This window comes from Mesoplodon mirus (genome assembly GCF_964341445.2).
Source record: "Mesoplodon mirus genome assembly, chromosome: 15".
NCBI lineage: Eukaryota > Metazoa > Chordata > Mammalia > Artiodactyla > Ziphiidae > Mesoplodon > Mesoplodon mirus.
Genome location: NC_138991.1, coordinates 61,674,217 through 61,693,478, shown reverse-complemented (window position 1 = coordinate 61,693,478; position 19,262 = coordinate 61,674,217). Strand labels below are relative to the sequence as shown.

The window sequence follows — 19,262 nt, the reverse complement described above, 5'->3', positions numbered from 1 at the left end:
TTATGGTGATTTTCTTAAGAACTAAGCCAGCTGGCAGAGAGGGGTCTACATGCTTGAACAGTTTATGTTTTATTCACACAGTTTGTGGTTCCCGATTCAGAATTTAACATTCTTCAAACATTCAAGTCCAGTGGAAGTTTTATCAGATTCTTTCCAGGACAGTGATTTAATTTTCACATTGTTCTTTAAAACCATTTATAAATCTACAGCATTAGTTTCAGAATTGCCATCTCCGAGTGCTCTTCGTAGGGAAACAGTTTCTGGTCGTGACGAGGCACTTCTTCCCACGGGATTCCAGCCCGGCCTGGAGACAGAACATATGCGTCTCAGGATGTGGGGTGTGGGGATGGGACACCACCCTATCAGTGTGGGGCTTTGGGACAGGCTTGGGGGTGTGGGGTACAGACTACAGATTTCCAGGCCCCATCCAGACACCTGGAATCAGCCTCCAGGGGTGGGACCAGGAATCCCATTTGTAGGCAGCTCACAGCAGCCATGTTTGCTGCGTCTGCCCACTGGGCCGTGTGCATCCCTGGAAAGTCACGGTCCCGTCTGGGTCCTCCATCCCGTTACCAGGCACAGCTCAGTAGGAGCTGAGGTTTGAACCCACGTCTGCCTGACAGCTCAGCCTGGTGCCTTCAGAGGCTGGACCTGCATCAGAGGGGCTCACGTCCTCTGTGTAAGCACAGATGTCTGACGAGCCCCTGGCAAGAATTTTGTCATCAGTTTTTTAGGAATGAAAAATTAGTATTTATAAGAATGAAATACTAGATATACAGTGTGTAAGTGTCATGATACTGCCGTCCGGGTATAACATGTTAATAATAACGTTAATTGGTGTGTGTGGAGTTTCCCCATATGTGTATTAACATGACAATTATTTTTTTTTTAATAAAAATGAGCTTAAAAATGAGTTTATACTGTATATGCTGTTTAGCACTCAGCTTTCTTAAAATACGGCGTGGATATTTTTTTACATAAGCATCTGAAGGACTTGGTTATTTCTTGAGGCCAAACACTCCCTGTCAGTGGGACACGCTGTACAGGGGTGGGCGCTGGTCCTCTCTGTCAGCAGAGGCAGCTGTGGGAGAGCTTTGCTTGGGGGGTGGGGGATTGGGGCAAGCACAGGGCTCTGCACTGCTGCCTGGTCATGTGTGGGAAACCTTGATCAGGCCTGGCTCGTGGTGGGGACTGCAGGGTGGGGGTCATGGGGTGGGGGGTGGAGAGTGGGAGCTGGCTGCCTGGCTTCAGTCCATGGGTGCCTGGGTGATTACTCAGCTGCCCTGCACCCCGGTGTCTTCACGGGTGGGACAGAGGATGGCAGCACCCCGCCCCCCCAACCCCAGGTGCTAGAGGGGCTGACGCGGGTCAGGTCTGAGAACAGTGCCCGCCTGCAGCAGTGCCAACTCAGGCAGACCCCACCCCCTTCTCTAAAGCATCCCTCATTCTTCCATTTCCTGTGCGCTTGATCTAGTAACAGCAGCTGCCGTTTTCCCGAGCACACCCTTCGTGCCAGCCCTGTTCCAACTCTGAGGTGGATGTTTCTGCTGTACAATGAATGAAGACCTGGAGAGGGGTGGCCCAGCTCCACCGGGGACCCACCTCCAGAGCCTGCACCTGACTGCTGTGTGGCCAGAACTCATCTACCCTGATACCAGCTGGCATCCACCATCCTTTCCGTTTTACAGGCAAGAAAACAGGCTGGAAGCCTCTCAAAACCTGCCCTAAACACACAGTAGGACTGCTGGTCTCAAACTTCCGAGATCACTGCGTCAGCCGTCTCCTCCCCAGAGCACCAACTCCCTGGCCCTGGCTCCTCTGCTGACCTCCTGGGCGGAGGGTGGGGGGTCGTTGGCCCAGCACATTGTGGTCTGGGGCTTCCTGGCTAGTCTCCAGGGCCCCATTCTTTTAATTTCCTGATTTCTGCCTCCCTGGAGTCCTGTGTGTGGCCAGTGCAGTGGCCCTGCAGGCCTGGGTGGCATCCCCTCAGAGTCAGCAGCCCACCCAGGGGCCCGGGGCTCACCCAGCTCCGTGGTGAACAGCTGACACGTCTCTGGGTTGCGGATGGTGAAGGCAACGTAGGCATCAGGAGCCCGCTGGTCCTTCTGGCAGGCAGAGAGCTTCTGCAGGACCCCGACCAGGGAGAGGACAGTTTCTGGGCAATACAGCACATCTGCGATGAAAACCCCAGGTTACTGGAAGGGGCTCCTCCAGGACCCCAGGATGGGGGCCTCTGGGTTGTGCCGACATGGGCAGCAGGGTGAAGGCCTGCAAAGCAGCAGTTCTATTAGGTTTGTGCTGTTGGACGGTAAGAAAATTACAGGGGTAAAAAGAAAAACCCTTAGCAGAGAAAAAACTGCTGAAAGACACTGCAACACGTGAAAAATATCCAGGACTCACTGGTGTTCCTTTAAAAGAAAAAATCAATTCTCTGCCTATGGCCTGTTTAGAAGATGCTTAATGAAGCAAACCCTGAGTGCCTCAGACTTCTCGTTTCCTTCCTGTGGGGGACAAGCCCCCTCCCGCCCACCAGCCGGGCCTGCAGGGGTGAGCTGCTTAGCCTCTGTGCTCCAGCCACTCTGGACCTGGGTCTCAGGGCCATGGCCAGGCCAGAGCACAGTACCATCAGCCAGATGGGGCTGGGTGAGCACCGTGGACGGCAATGGTCCCGTTGGTGCCCACACCATATGCCCCTTCCCTCAAGGGTCCCATCCTTGCACCAGAGTGGGTGGTCCCTCCTTGTGGGACTCGTTTTGAGGACCTAGGACAGAGATGCACAGGCAGAGCCCTCGGCCTCAGGGACACACAAGTGTGCACGGAGAAGGAAGCAGGTGCTGACAGAGGTAGGGGCACCCAGAGCTCCTTCCCTGACCCTCGGCCTGGCCCAGGGCACGCAGAGGAATCAGGATCATGCCGTTCTTTGTGGTCCTGAAAGGACAAGGCTGCTGTGGCCACTTCCGCCCCCATCTGAAGACAGAGGGTGTAGGTGGGGCCAGCTCGGCTCCCTTGCTTTGTGGGGCTGCTCTGGCATATTCATTTAGGTTCTGGATGGCAACTGAGAGGCCTCCCTCAGGCTGCTGGAGAGGGACGTGAAGTCTGTCCCAGCCTTGCTGGGAAGAGCTGGTTCCTTTATAGGATGGACCATTAGCGTGGCAGTAGGCGTGGCCACTGTCTCAAATGGGAGGGCTGTGGCTTTAGGGCACCCAAGAAGCACGCTCTGTGCTTCAATGTCACCCTGGAGGCCCACACGACCCAAATCCCATCATTCCTCCCACCAGGCAGCGCTCACCGTCCCCTTCCCAGCACTGAAAGCCAGGTGGAGCTTTAGGGAGGCCACACTCCAGTGGCCTGAGCTGGGCGGTACCTGCGGCAATGACGATGTCCGGCTGGAAGGCAGCAAGCTGAGGGACCGTCACAACGTCCCAGTCCACCCGGGCCACCGTCACCCTGGGGCTCTCTGCATCGGCGGTGTCGTGTCCTGGGTGCTGGGCCAGGGCGGTGACATTTGGCTCCAGTGAGAGGCCATTGAGAAGGATGTTCCCTTGGAGCTGCTCAAGGACATGGCTGTGACAGTCGCTGAAGACGTATGCTCTGGGCCGGCACATCTTGCAAATGGCCAGGCCCGTGAGGCCGGCTCCACTGCCAAGCTCTAAGACAGTCCTGCATGATGGGGAGAAGCGGCCGTGTCTGTGATCCCCCTGTGGCAAACCTCCCTGGTGCCCAGCCCTGCACCCCCAGGTCACCTGTGTGCAAAGCCCGCTGGGTTTTCCATGGCCCACTCCGCCAGGTAAAGTGCGGCGTTCCACGTGACCAGGCCCGTGGTGCCATGGGAAATGATGGCCGTGCTCTCGGAGAGCGTGACAGAGTCCCCGGAGGGCTAGGCAGAAACAGGGAGAGAGGATTAATCTGGCAACCAGGGCAGGCGTGGATCACATAAGGAATTAGAATTTGAGTCTAAATGTGATGGGGAGCCACTGGCGGGTTCTGAGCAGGTGACACAACCCTCGTGAGCTCAACGTGTCAGTGGAGACAGAAGAGGGAAGCAACAGGGCACGTGGTAGACCCAAGGACAGTGACCCCAGAGCCCACCTAGGAGGGAACCTGCCTGCTCCGGTAGTGGGGGTGTGAGGGCCCCGAGGCAAGGCCTGAATGGCTACTAGAAACACTTAGAAATGTGTGACAATAACAGAAAACATCATTTCAGAAATAAAGGCTACTCAAAAAAGCATGAGCATAACAACAAACCAAAACATAAAAACAGATAAACCTTAAAGAGAAACAGGAAGTGAAAAGGAGCGAAATTTTAAAAATCAAAAAGAAATTAAGAGATTGTCATGGGTTCAATTGTTGCCCCCCAAAATTCATATGCTGAAGTCCTAAGCCCCAGCAACTCAAAATGTGACCTTTTTTGGAGATGAGGTCTTTTTTTCCTCTTTTTTTGGCTGCACCGTGCAGCTTGGGGGATCTTAGTTCCCTGACCAGAGATTGAACCCCTGCCTTTGGCAGTAAAAGAACAGAGTCCTAACCATTGGACCGCCAAGGAATTCCTGAGGATGGGATCTTTACAGAGGGAATCAAGTTAAAATAAGGACATAAGGGGACCCTAATCCAATCAGACCGTGTCCTTATAAGAAGAGGACATTAGGACACACACACAGGGAGAAGATGGCCATCTGCAGGCTGAGGAGAGAGGCCCGGAGCACATCATTTCCTCGCAGCCTCAGAAAGAAACAACTCTGTCAACACCTTGATTTTGCACTTATAGCTTCCAGAACTGTGAGATGATAAATTTCTGTTGTTTAAGCCACAAATTTTTAGGTACTTTTAATGAAACGAAAGCAAAGAACAAATACTAAAAATTATAATTCAAGAAAGGATTCCTGAGAAAACAGATTTGAAATGAATATTGAAAGAGTATACACTGCACCCGAGGTCACTGACTCAGAACGATCACAACCTCGAGACGTAGTCTAATAGAATTACTGGACTTTAAAGAAAAAAAATGCTTTGGCTATCTAAGAGAAAAGGGCATGTGACATAAAAGGGAAAGAAAATTAAATTATCATCAGGCTTTTGCACAATGATGCTTTATGCCAAAGAAAGTGGAGAAATATATTTAAGAGACTCAGGGAGAGAAGGTGTGAGTCAAGATTCAAGTAAAAATGGCTCAATCTGTTATCAACATGCAAGATGTCCGGGAAGGTCCATCTGACGAGCCCTTCTTCAAGAACCTCCTAGAAAATGAACTTGAGACAACCAAAATGGCTACAGAGACATCAATATACGGACCAATACAGAGACTGAAGAGAGACTACGGTATGTGCCTGAGGTCGGTAATGTTTCTGCCCGTATCCCTGGACCCTGTGATTGTGCTGTGCTTCTTGGCAAATGGACTCTGAAGATGCATTTAAGGTTACAGAACGTGACATGGGGAAATGATCCTGGATTATCCAGGTGGGCCCGATTTAATCATCAGGGCTGATGTTTGGGAGATGCAGAAGAAAAAGAGGCAGGAGGGATTTGAAGTGGTTGCTGGCTTTGGAATCAAGGGGCCATGAGTCAGGGGGGACAGGGCAGCTCCTAGAAGCTGAGAACCGAACCACCCCAGGCCAAGAGCCAGGAAGGAAACGGAATCTCATTCCTGCAGCTGCAGAAATCGCAATTGTGCCAATGACCTGAAGGGCCTGGAATGGTCCTCCCCCTGGGCCCAGTCCTAGACACCCTGATTTTAGCTCTGTGAGACTCAAAGAGGAGTAAGCAGCTGAGCCCAGCAGACTTCTGACCTACAGAACTGGAAGACAGCACATTTATGTTGCTTTGAGCTGCTAAGTTTGTGGTAATACTATGTAACGGCTCTATGATGACTATGTAGGGAGAATGAGGGTGGCACATATAAAAATTTATGCTGTTTTCAGTAACCACAGTTGGTGTGAGGGATTAGTGCTGTTGTTCTGAGATCGCTGCGTGCACGAACAATACGGGATAAGCCAAAGGCAGTTGGGGGATATCCTAACATCATCCCCATGCTCTTGAGAACCAAAATTTCCAGAGCAGAGCAGAAGAAAGGAGATAGGGATCCAATGCAGAAGAGGCTGAGTGAAAACCATTCTGATCCTGAATCAGAAACATCAATATGGACTCATGAGGTATTTTCTCTTAAAAAGTATGGATATGTATCTCCACCCATTATCCTAGCTCTGTCCACAGAAAGGCCTAGACAGCAGCAATGATCATCCCTAATGCCCAGACTGTGGTCTCTAAATATCATTTCCCACTAAAAGAAACTAGGGCTTCTTGAAGACATGGCTGATTCCAGGTCTGGGGCAGGAAACATACAAGATGAGTCTGGAAAAACTTGACATAAACTAAAGTAAGAAAACTATGAGGTGATGTCAAAGGACTCAGAAGCCTATTTGAGGGGACTTCCCTGGTGGCGCAATGGTTAAGAATCTGCCTGCCAGTGCAGGGGATACTGGTTTGAGCCGTGGTCCGGGAAGATCCCACATGCCGTGGAGCAACTAAGCGCATGCGCCACAACTGCTGAGCCTGCGCTCTAAAGCCCGCAGGCCACAGCTACTGAGCCCGCGTGCCACAACTACTGAAGCCTGTGCACCTAGAGCCCGTGATCCACAAGAGAAGCCACTGCAATGAGAAGCCTGTGCACCGCAATGAAGAGTAGCCCCCGCTCGCCGCAACTACAGAAAGCCCATGCGCAGCAGTGAAGACCCAAAGAAGCCAAAAATAAATAAAATAAAATTACTTTAAAAAAAAGAAGCCTACTTGAAGTGACTCAAAATAGCACATTTTGAGCTTCAGTAACGACACGATTTGCAATGGTTTGAACCCCTACTGGGAATGATAGGAAACCAATTCACTATCTTGAAAAGGAAAGAAGTCTATATTCTGCCTTTCCTCTACTAGCTGTACCAATAGGTAACCAAATACGGATGAAAGGAGGCATTTCCTTATAAAATTTCTCCAGCTAATGAATGAAAACAAAATGATAGAAAAATTACTGGGACTTCCCTGATTGCGCAGTGGTTAGGAATCTGCCTGCCAATGCAGGGGACACGGTTCAAGCCCTGGTCTGGGAAGACCCCACATGCCATGGATCAACTGAGACTGTGTGCCACAACTACTGAGCCCACGTGCCACAACTACTGAAGCCCATGTGCCTAGAGCCTGTGCTCCGTAACAAGAGAAGCCACCGCAATGAGAAGACCGCGCACTGCAACGAAGAGTAGCCCCTGCTTGCTGCAACTAGAGAAAAGCCCGTGAGCAGCAACGAAGACCCAACACAGCCATAAACAAACAAACAAACAAACAAATAAATAAGAAAAATCACCTCTTTGCATCCTTCAGTGAATTAATGAGTCTAAGCTTTAAGCACCCACAAGTGCTACCATGAAGAGGATAAAAAATAGATGATGTGCCTTCTAGGACCCAGGTTGTTTTCTTGCCAAAGGGGTCAAACAGACAAGAGTCCGAGTGGGCCTGTGAATCCAGCCGCCGATTTTCGGGGAACAGAGGACAGAGGAACAAGCTGAACAGCACCACGTGTGTGCGACCAAAAGCCAGCCTGTGGAAAGCTGTCCAGGCCAAACTGCCAGGAAGAGAAGGAGCTGGGGGGACCTGCGGATGAAGGGAAATTTTGAGCCAGACCTAGTTAATGGGCAAGACTATGTCCAGAGGTGCACATGGCAGTGGTACGACCTCAGAGTGCTTACTCTGAAAGAGAGGGAGGGCTGGGATGGGTCAAATAAGGGCTTTGTGGGCTGGCTGCCAAAGTCCTTGGCTAGATTGGCAGTTACCATGGTGGCTGCCTTGTGACAATTCGATAATCTAATTCTTTTGCATGGTTTTCTGTATCTTTGTTTTAAAAGGTTAAAGGAGAAAGAAAACAAAAACTGTTGTGTGTAGAATGGACTTCTGTGGGGTAAGAAGCCAGGTGACCAGTGAGAAGGCCAAGCACCAGGTCAGCCTGGTGATGGTGGCAGTGGACAGCGGGGAGAGACTGCTGTCCTGTAACATCCATCCATCAAATATTTATTGAGGTCTGAGCGCCAGGTCGCTGCTGTGCAATTCATGTGTGTTACCTAATTTAACGCCAGTCACCCCATAAGACAGGTGTTATCTGTTGAAGTGCTTGGTTTACAGGTGGGGAAACCGAGGCTCAGGAAGGTTAACTGACCTCGTCTAAGACTACAGAGCTGAGGAGTCAGGATTGAAGCCACGTGAGGCTGACTGAAGCCTGAATCAACTGTGTGTGTGGAGGAGGGCGCATGTCTCCTACCAGCAGGTAGCTCCGGTGGCACCGGGTGGGCTCCTCGGCTGTCAGGATCTCCGCCAACGCCTCGTACAGCTCGTCCAAAGGCTCCGTGTGGGTAGCCTCGTGCTGGGGGCGGGCAGGGCGAGAGCTTCAGCAAGAGGATTAAGTTGATCCTCGTGAATCAAACCAAGGTTCCACCTGCTTGCTTTTACTATGACTTGTAAAAATGGCTGGAGGATTTTCACCAAATTTGGAGGGGAGACTTGGGATGTGATTGACTTAATACAGATCACTTGGTGGGGGGACCTGGGGGGCCTCAAAGAGAGGTGTAGAGAGGGTGAGGGTGAGGTGTAGTGTAGGGCAGGAGAAATGGGATATGTGAGAGCTGGCAGGACAGAGGGAGAAGGTGACATTTCCCACACTCAGGGGCTCCTGGTAGGAGTGGGAAGGTTCCATGGGGGACCAGGACAACAGAGGAGATGCAGCCACTCCTGGAGACCCCTCAAAGCACAGAGGAAGTACCCTGGCCCCTCCTTTTCTCCCCCCCTCCATGGCTTCTCATTGGCGGAACCCAGCTGGGAGCAGTTGCCCAGGGAGCTCCCTGCTATATGGGGATCTGTAGAGCAGGCAGAGTATGGGATGGATCTGAGCTCCAACAGGCAAAGCCCACGTTTGGAGAGCCAGCCAAGTCCTAGATGCTGCCTGGTTACCAGATGGACAGTGCCCATCACTGACCTTTCTGATGAGCTCTGAGAGAAAGCTCCAGGCATACTTCACTGACGGTGGATGCTTCCTGCACAGAGGATGCTTCACGGTCTGTGACGAGGAACACAGTGTGGGTTGCTGGAGAGACTCCGCCTTAAGTCTCCCATGAGCTTCAAGTGAATACAGGGCAAACCCCAGTTATCGGATTCCTGGAATTCTGGCCCTGGGTGACCCTTATGCATCTGAAAGAGTTTAAGATATAAGCCCTTTCCTAAAAACATTTCTCAACTACAGTGGCACAGACCATGGCAGTGTTTCTAATGCCCTTTCTGGGCAGGAACATAGGGCATACGGACTCAAGCTAACACCCTGCTGTAGACTGAATATTTGTGTCCACCCTACATTCACATGTTGACTCTAACACCCACTGAGATATCAGGAGGTGGGGCCTTTGGGGCGTGATTAGGTTATGAGGGTAAAGCCCCCATAAATGGGATTAGTGTCCTTATAAAAGAGACCCCCGAGAGCTCCCTTGCCCCTTCTGTCATCTGAGGACACAGCCAAGAAGACAGCGTCTTTGGACCAGGAAGTGGGCCCACACAAGACACTGAATCTCCTGTCACCTTTATCTTGGACTTCACAGCCTCCAGAACTGTGAGAAATAAATTCCTGTTGTTCACAAGCCACTCAGTCTGTGGGGTTCTGTTATAGCAGGACTAAGACATGCCCCTTCCCAGAGCAGCCAGCAGGAACTCGAGTTTGTAGTGAGGACAAATATGGGACTGTCTGGCTCCATGGAAGGGGTGAGAGCTCCAAATGGTATATGACAAGGCAGATTCAGCACCTGCCCTCCTGGAGCTCACACCTCCGGCTGGAGTGCTGCGCTGGCCAGGACAGAGGAAGGTGGGGGCTCTGCCTGGGATGTAGTGGAGAGGGAAGGGGGCTCTGAGGGCAACACTTCGGCTGAAGCTGAGAGAAGCAGAGAGCAGGGGAACGAGTTGCAGGCAGCTGAGTAGCTTGTGCAGGCCCCCACCTGGCATTTTGGGAGGGAGGGCAGGGGACGGGAACAGTGAGAGTAGGGCCTGTGTCACATGGGACCTGCTGGCTGGAGGGACGTGATTTTACTCAAGGGCAACAAAATGCCCACACAACTCTTCAGGGGCTTGGCGGGTATTAGGTTTTAACCTTGGGGTGAAAAATCAGAGCAGACTGCATGACAACGGCCTCAGAGACGTCTGAGCTCGCAGTCCTGAACTGCTGGATCTCCTGGGAATCTTCCCTAGCTTGGCTGCATCTTCTCGACACGGTGGTCAGATGGATACTCTTGGTTCACCCTCCAGACAGGAATTCTGACCTTGGGCTCTTTGGACAGGACCAGTGGTTGGAGGGGTGTGTATGATTCCCATGCATTTGTACACAAAATGTACTCTTCCGGAGCGTTTTTTCCTTGGGGTAGTGTCCACAACTTTGGGTTTTCAGAAGGATTCATGATCCTTAAGAGGGTAGAGAGCCCGGATGCAGTGTGATGTACACCTGACCCACATGGCCAGGGGCAGGCAGAGTGGGACAGGCCAGGCAGTGGTGGTCCCTCCTCTACCCGCACCCAGATGCACCTTGGAGTCCAAACCCCACCTACAAAAAGCAGGGGCCCATCCACAACTACAAAAGACACACGGGTGGGCAAGACTTGCCTGCTTCTTTTCCCCTTAAACATAAAGAAAAAAAGTCTCTGAGCAGCTAGCAAATGCTAGAAGATGTTCCTACAGCTGTCATCTCCACTTTCTCTGCGGATGGTTTAGAAAAACATCCCCCAGGTTCCCTCCTCTCATGCAGCTTGTTGTATATTCTGATGTCTTTATCTAAGAAAACAAAAGAGCTGGAGCTGTCTGAGGTGCTCACACCCAGATGCAGCATCTTTCTTTTTAAAGGATACGTGTGCACCTGTTACATCTTCATGGGCAAATCAGGCCACTGATGCGTTCCAGTGATTCTGTGATTCTTACCTTCTGCAAAATATCCAGCAGCAGCTCAGAGCCTGAAGAGTCCCTTAATTTCTCTTCTAGGCTCTATCCAAAGAGAGAGGGGGAAGAGAAAGAAATCTCAAGGGCATTATCACAGGAACATTAAACATGCAATGGGACATGCTGGCAAAGTGCTAAGTGATTTCTCCCCAGGGACCTGGGGCCAAATGATGTGGAAGGCACAGGCAGCTGAAAGCCTGACCTTGAGAAGTTCCGGGTTACACCTGGATGAGTCAGAGAAAGAACATCAGAAGACAGACTCTTGGTTTGCATTAGCCCTGGCAGCTTAGCCTTGCCTGGGTCACAGACCAGCTCTGTGGCTGAATTGGAATTACAGGGGGAGCCAAAGCATTAACACCTGGTGGGCAACCTGAAACCTTTCCACGGCAGGTTGGCTGCTTCACTGTTCAGGTCCCGGCTCTATGTCACCTCCTTGGAAGGCCTTCCCAACTCTCCTAAATTGATACATTTCTTTGTTTTATTGACTTTCCAGCCACCATCATCTCCCCGTGTTTTCTTGCTTATTCATTTACTTTTATTTTATTATTTTATTATTTTATTCTCTGGCTCTCCCATCTAATCAGGGCTTTGTCTGTATTCTGCTGATCCTGGTGCCTGGCTTGTGGAAGGCATTCTGTAAACATTTGTTGACAGAATAAAAAATACTAGCTAACACATATTCATGTAATCCTGACAACAGCCCTATGAGGTTAAGCATCATTATACTCCCATTTTACTAATAAGAATATGAAGGCACAGAGAGACGAAGTCACTTGCCCAAGGTCACACAGCTTGTGTGGGGTGGGGCAGGGCCAGAATTCAAAGCAGGTTGTCTGTCTCCCAGGTCTGAGTGCTCCAATGCTGCTCTCAACTTCTTTTCTAGTCAAACCAATGGTAAGAATAGTTCTCACCACATGGGTGCTGTGGGTGAGCCTAAGTGAGCACTTAGCATGGGACTGGTGCAGAGTAAGCACTCACTCATGAACAATTATAGTCGATATGAATTGGGCCCACTGGATGCTGTCATGAAGGTTTAAATCTGGGGTTAAAAAATGTACACATTCCTTTCTGACGGGAAATGATCTCCCAGAATGCTAAATGGTTTATGTCAATGAAACACAAATGACTAACCTCCACTCTTAAGATGGGGCAGACCTGGGGAGGAATATATGTCCAAACTGAGTCATCCCAGTGAGTTCACCGCACTTGAATTATGGATTATAAAGGACGCAGTGTCATTAGAGCCCTGGCCTTGGCAGAAAGAAGCTGCTGCCTCGGCCATGCGCCTCTGTGTGAATGGCAGGTCCCCAGGGCAGGGAAGTGAGCTCTTTCTTCTCTTTCCTGGACTGTTTTGTACCTCCCTGTCTCTTCCATCAGCTGCCTCTGAGAGGGCTTTGTCCAATGCTGCTGACACAGATGAGAACACCCAGGCCCGAGGGGTCTGTGATCTGGTCGCTGAGTTCAACGCAGCGTGGTCTCCCGCTGCCCCGAGGACGTGGGCTGTTTAAATGAGCAGCAGCAGCTGTTACCCAATGGCCAGGATAATAACTGGCTAAAAAAAGGCACAAACTGTCCATGACCCTAAAAACCCAGCGGAAAAAGGAGTTGGGAGGAAACCCCGCATTCTTTCAATTCGTGGGACTCGGTCTGCAGAGACAGCGCAGGGCGGGAAGGGACCAGGGGAGGAGGGAGCTGGGGGCTGAGCGCAGGGTGGGCCCAAGGGTGCTTAGGTGGACCTCCTGCTCCCCGCCGCCAGCCCGCGCGGGCCCCAGCGATGCCCGGGGAACCGGACGTGATGCCGGGGCCCGCGAGGGAGCAGAGACCGCCGCGTGGCGGGGCGAGCAGGGGTGAGGCCGGAGCCCCGCCCCACCGCGCCCCCACCGCCCCCCACCCGCCTTCCGCGCTCCCCACCGCCCACCTGCCAGGGGAAAGAGCTCAGGGCGCGCGCCGCCAAGAAGCGGCGCTCGAAACTTCGCAGCACGGGCGCAGCCTCAGCGCTCTCCTCAGGCGCCATGGCGGGGCGGGGCCGGGCCGCCGCGTTGCCCGAGAGACGGGGGGAGCGGGGCTACGCCGGGAGGCGGCCCGAGGCAACGCGCGGAGCCGGGGTGGGGCTTGGGGCAGGGCCAGGCGCTGCTCGGATCCTGGGAGGCGGGGCTTAGGGAGGGAGCCAGGGTTCAGGAGGCGGTGCCAGCCGGAGGTGCGTGTGGAGGTGGGCGGGGGTGGGGTGGGTGGGGGTGGGTCGAGGCGTTGCAGGGGTCCTGGGAGGAGGGACTTGGGAAAATTGGAGGCGGGCCCTGAAGGCGGGCTCTGGGGCAGATTTGGGGCCTGGGAGGCGGGGCCAGGGTTTCGGTGGGGTGGAGTCAGGGTTTGGCGCCAGGTTCCGCTGGGCGAGGCAGCGAGAGCTTCCAGTCAGTCCAAGGGCCACGTAACCATTCTCGCTGTTCCAGCACCTTCTCGAGGGTCTTTTTTGGCAGGAGCCCTCTGGGCAGACGCGTTGTCCCTTGGGCTTACTCCTAGCCCTCCCCCGACCCCTCTGGGACTGCGCCCTCAAGCTCAGCCTCGTGTGCGGGCGTCTCCTCAGGTCTGTGGGCCGGTGGGCTCAGGCTTTCGCAGACTTTTCTCGCCTTGGTAAAAGGCACTGAGGCAAAGGTGTTGGTTGGCAAACTGCCGCGTACACGGGGGCAAGGAGAGACCGAAGAAAGCAGCAGGCCCCTCCAGGTTGGTAGGTGGCAGTTTTAATAAGTGAGGGAACTTACGAGGCATGTCGTGGGCACCGCAAGGAGAATAGGTCGGTGGGTCGGTGGTCCTAACCAGTCTTAACCAGCTTGAGCTAGAGACAGCTGATTCCAAGTTCCTGGAAAACAACTCTGGCAAACATCTTATTGTTTAGGCTACATCTTATTGTTTAGGCTACGTCTTATTGTTTAGGCTTAGAGGACCTGCCAGTCTTTTATAGCAAAAACTAAAGCGAGCTTGAGTGGTGAAGGCAGGCTACAGGTGTGATGGATTTAACAATGATTACCCTCGATTTCATTGACCTCTCAATGACGTCCTGCCTCTCCACACCCTCCTGCCAGAATCTTAACAGTTTATAGCGAGGCCTTAACGGAGTCCAGTCAGTACACCGTCCAGTATCTCCACAGAACATTGCTCTCTCAAGGATGCATTTTTGTTTTCTTTCTTTTTGGCCGAGCTGTGCGGCATGCAGGATCTTAGTTCCCCCGCCAGGGATTGAACCCAGGGCCCAGCAGTGAAAGAGCCAAGCCCTAACCACTGGACTGCCAGGGAATTCCCCAGGCTGCATTCTTTGTTTTTTTTTTTTTTTTTGCTGTACGCGGGCCTCTCACTGTTGTGGCCTCTCCCGTTGCGGAGCACAGGCTCCGGATGCGCAGGCTCAGCGGCCATGGCTCCCGGGCCCAGCCGCTCCATGGCGTGTGGGATCTGCCCGGACCGGGGCACGAACCCGTGTTCCCTGCATCGGCAGGCGGACTCTCAACCACTGCGCCACCAGGGAAGCCCCAGGCTGCATTCTTGAAACAACTTCTGTTGTGGGAACAGGGGGCAGAATGTACTTCTGAGGGCGTGGTGGGGTGAGGAGACCTTGGTTGACCGGGACCAGCTCGGAGGGTCAACCGGTCACTTCGTTATCCAACAGGTTCGTTTGCTAGAGGCGCAGCAAGCCAAGCGCTGAGGCGCTGACGTTTGCAGCAGAGAAAGGGTTTATTCACAAGGCAGCCACGTGAGGAGACGAGAAAACAAATCTCAAACCTGCTTCCCTGTGGGTGAGGGGCTGGGGTATTTATGGGCTAAAGAAGCAGGGTAGTCTAGGACATGGAGGGCGTGGGGTAAGGCGATTGGAAATAGGAAAAATGTGAGGTAATGGTCGTTTCATGCAGGTGCAAATGAGCTACAGGCATCTTCATGGGACGCTTGTCCAGAAAATGGTTAGCAGGTTCTGAGGGTGGGGTTTTTGGCCCTCTGACGTCAAAGGTCAACGAACGGACACTCCCGCATGCCCAGTTGGAGGGTCGGTGGTCCTAACCAATCTTAACCAGCTTGAACTAGAGACAGCTGATTCCAAGTTCCTGGAAAACAACTCTGGCAAACATCTTATTGTTTAGGCTACATCTTATTGTTTAGGCTTAGAGGACCTGCCAGTCTTTTATAGCAAAAACTAAAGCGAGCTTGAGCGGTAAAGGCAGGCTACAGGTGTGATGGATTTAACAATGATTACCCTCGATTTCATTGACCTCTCAATGATGTCCTCCAACACAAGGTAGGAGCCCCTGATCCCCCAACCCCAGACCCCAGTTAGGGTCTGTTTCTAACCCATAAGAGTCTTTCGTTCACCAAATACTTATTAAGCGCCAACTATGTGCCTGGCACTATCAGGCATTGAGGATGCAACAGTGAGAAGAACCAGGAGTGGTTCCTGCTCTCCAGGGGCCCAGGGTCTCGTGCGGGAAGTAGGTATTGAACTAATTATCACACAAACAAGTACAATGGCAATATGTACTGCGCCGGTGAGCACATGGAACTATGAGGGCTTAGAGTAGTAGCTTTGACTTTGCAGGGAAAGGAATCCGGAAGAAGAGTAAGAGTGGTACAGAGGTGGGGATGGGGAAGAAAAGAAAAAAATTTACTTTCATTTGACCTTATTATGTCTTGAGTGAAAAGCAGAACAGGGAAAGGCACTGGTGCTGCCTCTGGAGTTTGAACTGTGTTCAAAGTCTAATACATTTACCTTCACAAATCTCTCATAAAACTCCATTTGGAAGTGTCTTGGGAGCTAATTTGTTAAATGTGCTTGCACAAGGTAGATGAGGGGGACAGATGAAGTCTTATTACCCCTTTCGGATGAGAAACACTTGAGCCCTGCTCAGCTATGAGAATGAGAGAGGAGAATTAATTCTAATTGAATGCATTTATTCTCTTATATCTGTTCTTCCATCAGAATCACGTGAGCACAGCATCTGACACAAAAATTGTTTGCCTTATTCTGTCAACACTTGATTTATAAAGAGGGTGGACTGTGGTTATTGCTGTGTTTTTACACGGAATTAAAGGTTTCCGGGTCTGAGATGTTGCATAAATCCTTTGAGTCACAGCGTCTTGGGGTAGAAACACCTGACATATGATATGGTTGCATCTTGTCCTGAAGGAACGATGTCAGAGCTTGGTCAGGCGTACTGGTTCACCTGTGCTGTTTTGATCAGCTTTCTGCCTGCAGTAGACAGTGAACACCAAGAGGAGTGGGTCAGTTAAACTCATAAATACCACACTTTCTATTAACACACATAATAGCTATTAATTACCTTTCCTCTGAGGAGCAAAAGGGCATGTACAGTTAACAGCAGAGTAAGTGATACTGCATGATGTTATACTAAGATATTAATAAATCTAGGCTAGTCCAGCCTTCCTGATGCCATAGATGGCTAGCAGATTGGGGAAGAACACTGAGTGGGCCACACCACTGACCTGCACACAGAAGATACCTTTATCTTTGTGTGCGGGCTCTTGGTGTGGGGACAAAGATCATAAGGTAATACATCTCAGATCTGAACTTGGAAGGATCAAGGCACTGAAGGGATTTGTAATGTCCCATGGACCTCACAGGTGTGGTGTGTTCTGGTGTAAGTGAAGGTTAGGACTGCTGTTTAACATAAAATGAAAATTCCAGGTGGTGTTGATGTTTCAAGAAGCATTAGGGTATATCCAATCAGTCCTGTCAGTGGCAGAGGATATGTGTATGTGCGCATGTTATAGTAAAGATTCAGCCTCTGGATTTGAGGCTTTCTTTAATGATGATGATAAAAAGCTAATGCATTTTAACTGTATGGAATGGTTGCCTTTTAGAAATTATGCTGTGGGACTGGCCATTCACTCAGTACCTTGAGGTTTTTCCTTTATCCCTCCTATGGCTAATGGTTTCTGTAGAAAAGGACCAACTGATTTCTTTCTAAAATGTTGCTTCAGGGTGTAGAGACCTTTATAGGTCATGTTTCAACTTATAGGAAAATTTTATAGTTCAAATATAAATTACGTTAAATGTGGGCTTTGTGATGGAGTTAAGGTTAAGTAAAGTTCTGACTTTCCTTAGGCTGTTTACAGTGTTCAGGAGGCCCCCTTGCTGTTGAGTCAGGGGCTCTTTGAACGTAGAGGAATGGTCAGGATTGGGTGTGATAAGGGTTGCGGGAGGCTCAATCTCCTTATATAACTTTGGAAACGTAGAAAAAGGTGCAACAGGTCCATAGAATGCTTTGGTTGGTGGCAGGACCAGTGTTATGGGTTGAACTGTGTTCCCCCAAAAGGATATGTTGGAAGTCCTGACCCCGGGTACATAGGAGTGTGACCTTATTTGGAAATAAGGTCTCTGCAGGTATTATTAAGATGGGAGGAGGTCATACTGGAATACAGGGGGCCATAAATCCCATGACTGGTGTCCTTATAAGAGGAGAGAACACCATGTGAAGACACAGACACAGGGAGAAGTTGGCCATGTGACGGTGGAGGCAGAGATTGTGTCTACAAGCCAAGGAATGCTGAGGATCGCTGGCAACCACCAGAAGCTAGGAGAAGCAAGGAAGGATTCTCTCCTACAGATTTCAGAGGGATCATGTGGCTACCTTGATCTCAGACTTCTAGCCGCCAGTTCTGTGAAACAACAAATTTCTGTTGTTATAAGCCACCCAGTGTGTGGTATTTTGTTACAGCAGCCCTGGGAAACGCATGCAACCGGAACATAATTTTTGGGGCCCAGTGCAAAATGAAAATGGGGCCTTTGTTAAAAAAATCAAGATTTTTGAGATCAGACCAAGCTGGGGGCTGTTCTGAGTCCTGGGCCCTGTATGACTGTCCAGGATGCAAGCCCACGAGGATATCCCTGGTTACTGGGTTGTCAAAGTGCTGGACCCCTAGGCACTCAGGAAGTGGTTGAAATGGATTATTACTATGTGCACTGATCAACCACAGAAAACCCGCAGAGACTCCTCACTTTTTTTCCAACCAAAGGCCGTGAATGTCACACCAGCAACAAACAGAACCATAAGAACTCCTACGACAATCCCGAGACCGATAGCTGTGTTTTGGAGAGCAGATGCCCTCTTCATGTCTGCTCCTGTTAATAAAAAATCAGATGGTTTTAAATGATCTGATTAAGAGGCTGCTCCTGGGTCCCTGGGAAGTTTCCCATCGAGGTGCTAGTGAATATTAATTATGGAAACAAAATGTACATTTAACCCAAGAAAGTACTCACTGTAGAGAAATCTCTTAAGGCAAGTCGTTGAAAGCCTATTTACTAAACAACCTATTCACCAAATGACCCATTTGCCTAGTGACCACTTTGCCAAAAGCCAATTCGCTGAAAATCAGCTGGTGGGATGTCCTGCTTATCATAACTGGTGGTCAAACACACCTTGCCTCAGGCTCCCAGGACTATGGGGCAGGCAGTAGGGGCCAAAGAGTTGTAGCAAAACTCTAAAACGTAAAAAAAAATTCTCAATAACTTAGAGAATTGCCATCCATTCACTTAGTTTTCTGCAAAACAGCCTGCTTCCAGTAAATTCACAAGAAGATTGTGGGCAGTGGCTTGGAAGAAAGGAAAAGGGTGCAGGAAGCTGTTCTTTGTACTCCATTTCAATTAAGTGTGGTTGCTCTAAGCATCTGATAAACCATCCGGCCGTGTTCTAAGTCTCTCCCCGCAAGAGAAAAGCTGGCCAGTGTTTGTAAACAAATGAATTCCCAGAGACGCTTCCTTTCTTCCTTTATATCACCCAGATTTAGGATTTTGAAGTCTTCAGAATTCTCAACCTCATTTACAGGAACCCCTGCCCCTCTTTTTAGCCATGAGTAGAGTGCTAAGGCTTCGTTCCTCCCCTGTGAGCAGCTTTCTTTCCTCCAGGCACCCGCATGCACAGAGTTGCTGAAGGAAGGCTGCTATTCAGAATCTACAAGGGGTATCTGGGGGGCAGACTACGCATGCTTGCTGAGGCTCAGAAGGATTATCACCTGACTTCCTCTATGGAGAGCCTTCCTTTTTGCCCCAAAGGCACTATATAAAATGTCACCAACACAGCGAGGGATTTCCTACTTCTTCTGCTACCTGTTCAGAGCTGCTGATGATAATCTTGTGCTGGGGGCACTGAAGCTGCCAGGAAACAGGATTATTCTGCTTGACTTTCCCCCCATTCAGGAAACCCCCTTTTGAATCTTTTCTGTCTCAGGACACACTACCAGTCTCTTAGTGGTGGCTTTTTAATCTAACCTGG

General features: G+C 50.7%; 1 protein-coding gene and 1 pseudogene across 3 annotated transcripts in view; both read right to left on the bottom strand.

Annotated features, from left to right (window-relative positions):
• Positions 1–46: 46 nt before the first annotated feature.
• Positions 47–13,057, bottom strand: EEF2KMT (eukaryotic elongation factor 2 lysine methyltransferase). Of its 2 annotated transcripts, XM_082643936.1 has the most exons (8): positions 12,914–13,056; positions 10,978–11,040; positions 9,005–9,085; positions 8,294–8,395; positions 3,744–3,877; positions 3,365–3,660; positions 2,024–2,173; positions 47–304 (listed from the first exon to the last, which is right to left on the bottom strand). In XM_082643936.1, the coding sequence occupies exons 1-8, from the start codon at positions 13,007–13,009 to the stop codon at positions 204–206; spliced, it is 1,023 nt and encodes a 340-aa protein (XP_082500062.1). In that variant the 5' UTR covers positions 13,010–13,056; the 3' UTR covers positions 47–203. The 2 variants fall into 2 exon arrangements, with proteins under 2 accessions (XP_082500062.1, XP_082500063.1); XM_082643937.1 differs by lacking the exons at positions 8,294–8,395; positions 9,005–9,085 and having other exon boundaries at positions 12,914–13,057.
• Positions 13,058–17,957: 4,900 nt separating this feature from the next.
• The window catches only part of LOC309816757 (ectonucleotide pyrophosphatase/phosphodiesterase family member 7-like), a 30,693-nt pseudogene continuing 29,388 nt past the window's right edge, over positions 17,958–19,262 (bottom strand). The window contains exon 6 of the transcript in view: positions 17,958–18,145. The product of the transcript in view is annotated as an ectonucleotide pyrophosphatase/phosphodiesterase family member 7-like (transcript). The remainder of the gene's footprint in view (positions 18,146–19,262) is intronic.

What these genes read in the sequence shown, in the direction of transcription:
- EEF2KMT (XM_082643936.1), bottom strand. Translation starts at nt 13,009, where the DNA reads ATGGCGCCTGAGGAGAGCGCTGAGGCTGCGCCCGTGCTGCGAAGTTTC. An exon ending in TGAGCTCTTTCCCCTGGCAG is followed by an intron (nt 11,041 to 12,913) that starts GTGGGCGGTGGG and finishes CTCTTTGGATAG; the next exon opens with AGCCTAGAAGAGAAATTAAG. An exon ending in GCCACCGGAGCTACCTGCTG is followed by an intron (nt 3,878 to 8,293) that starts GTAGGAGACATG and finishes GTTTCTGCCTAG; the next exon opens with CCCTCCGGGGACTCTGTCAC.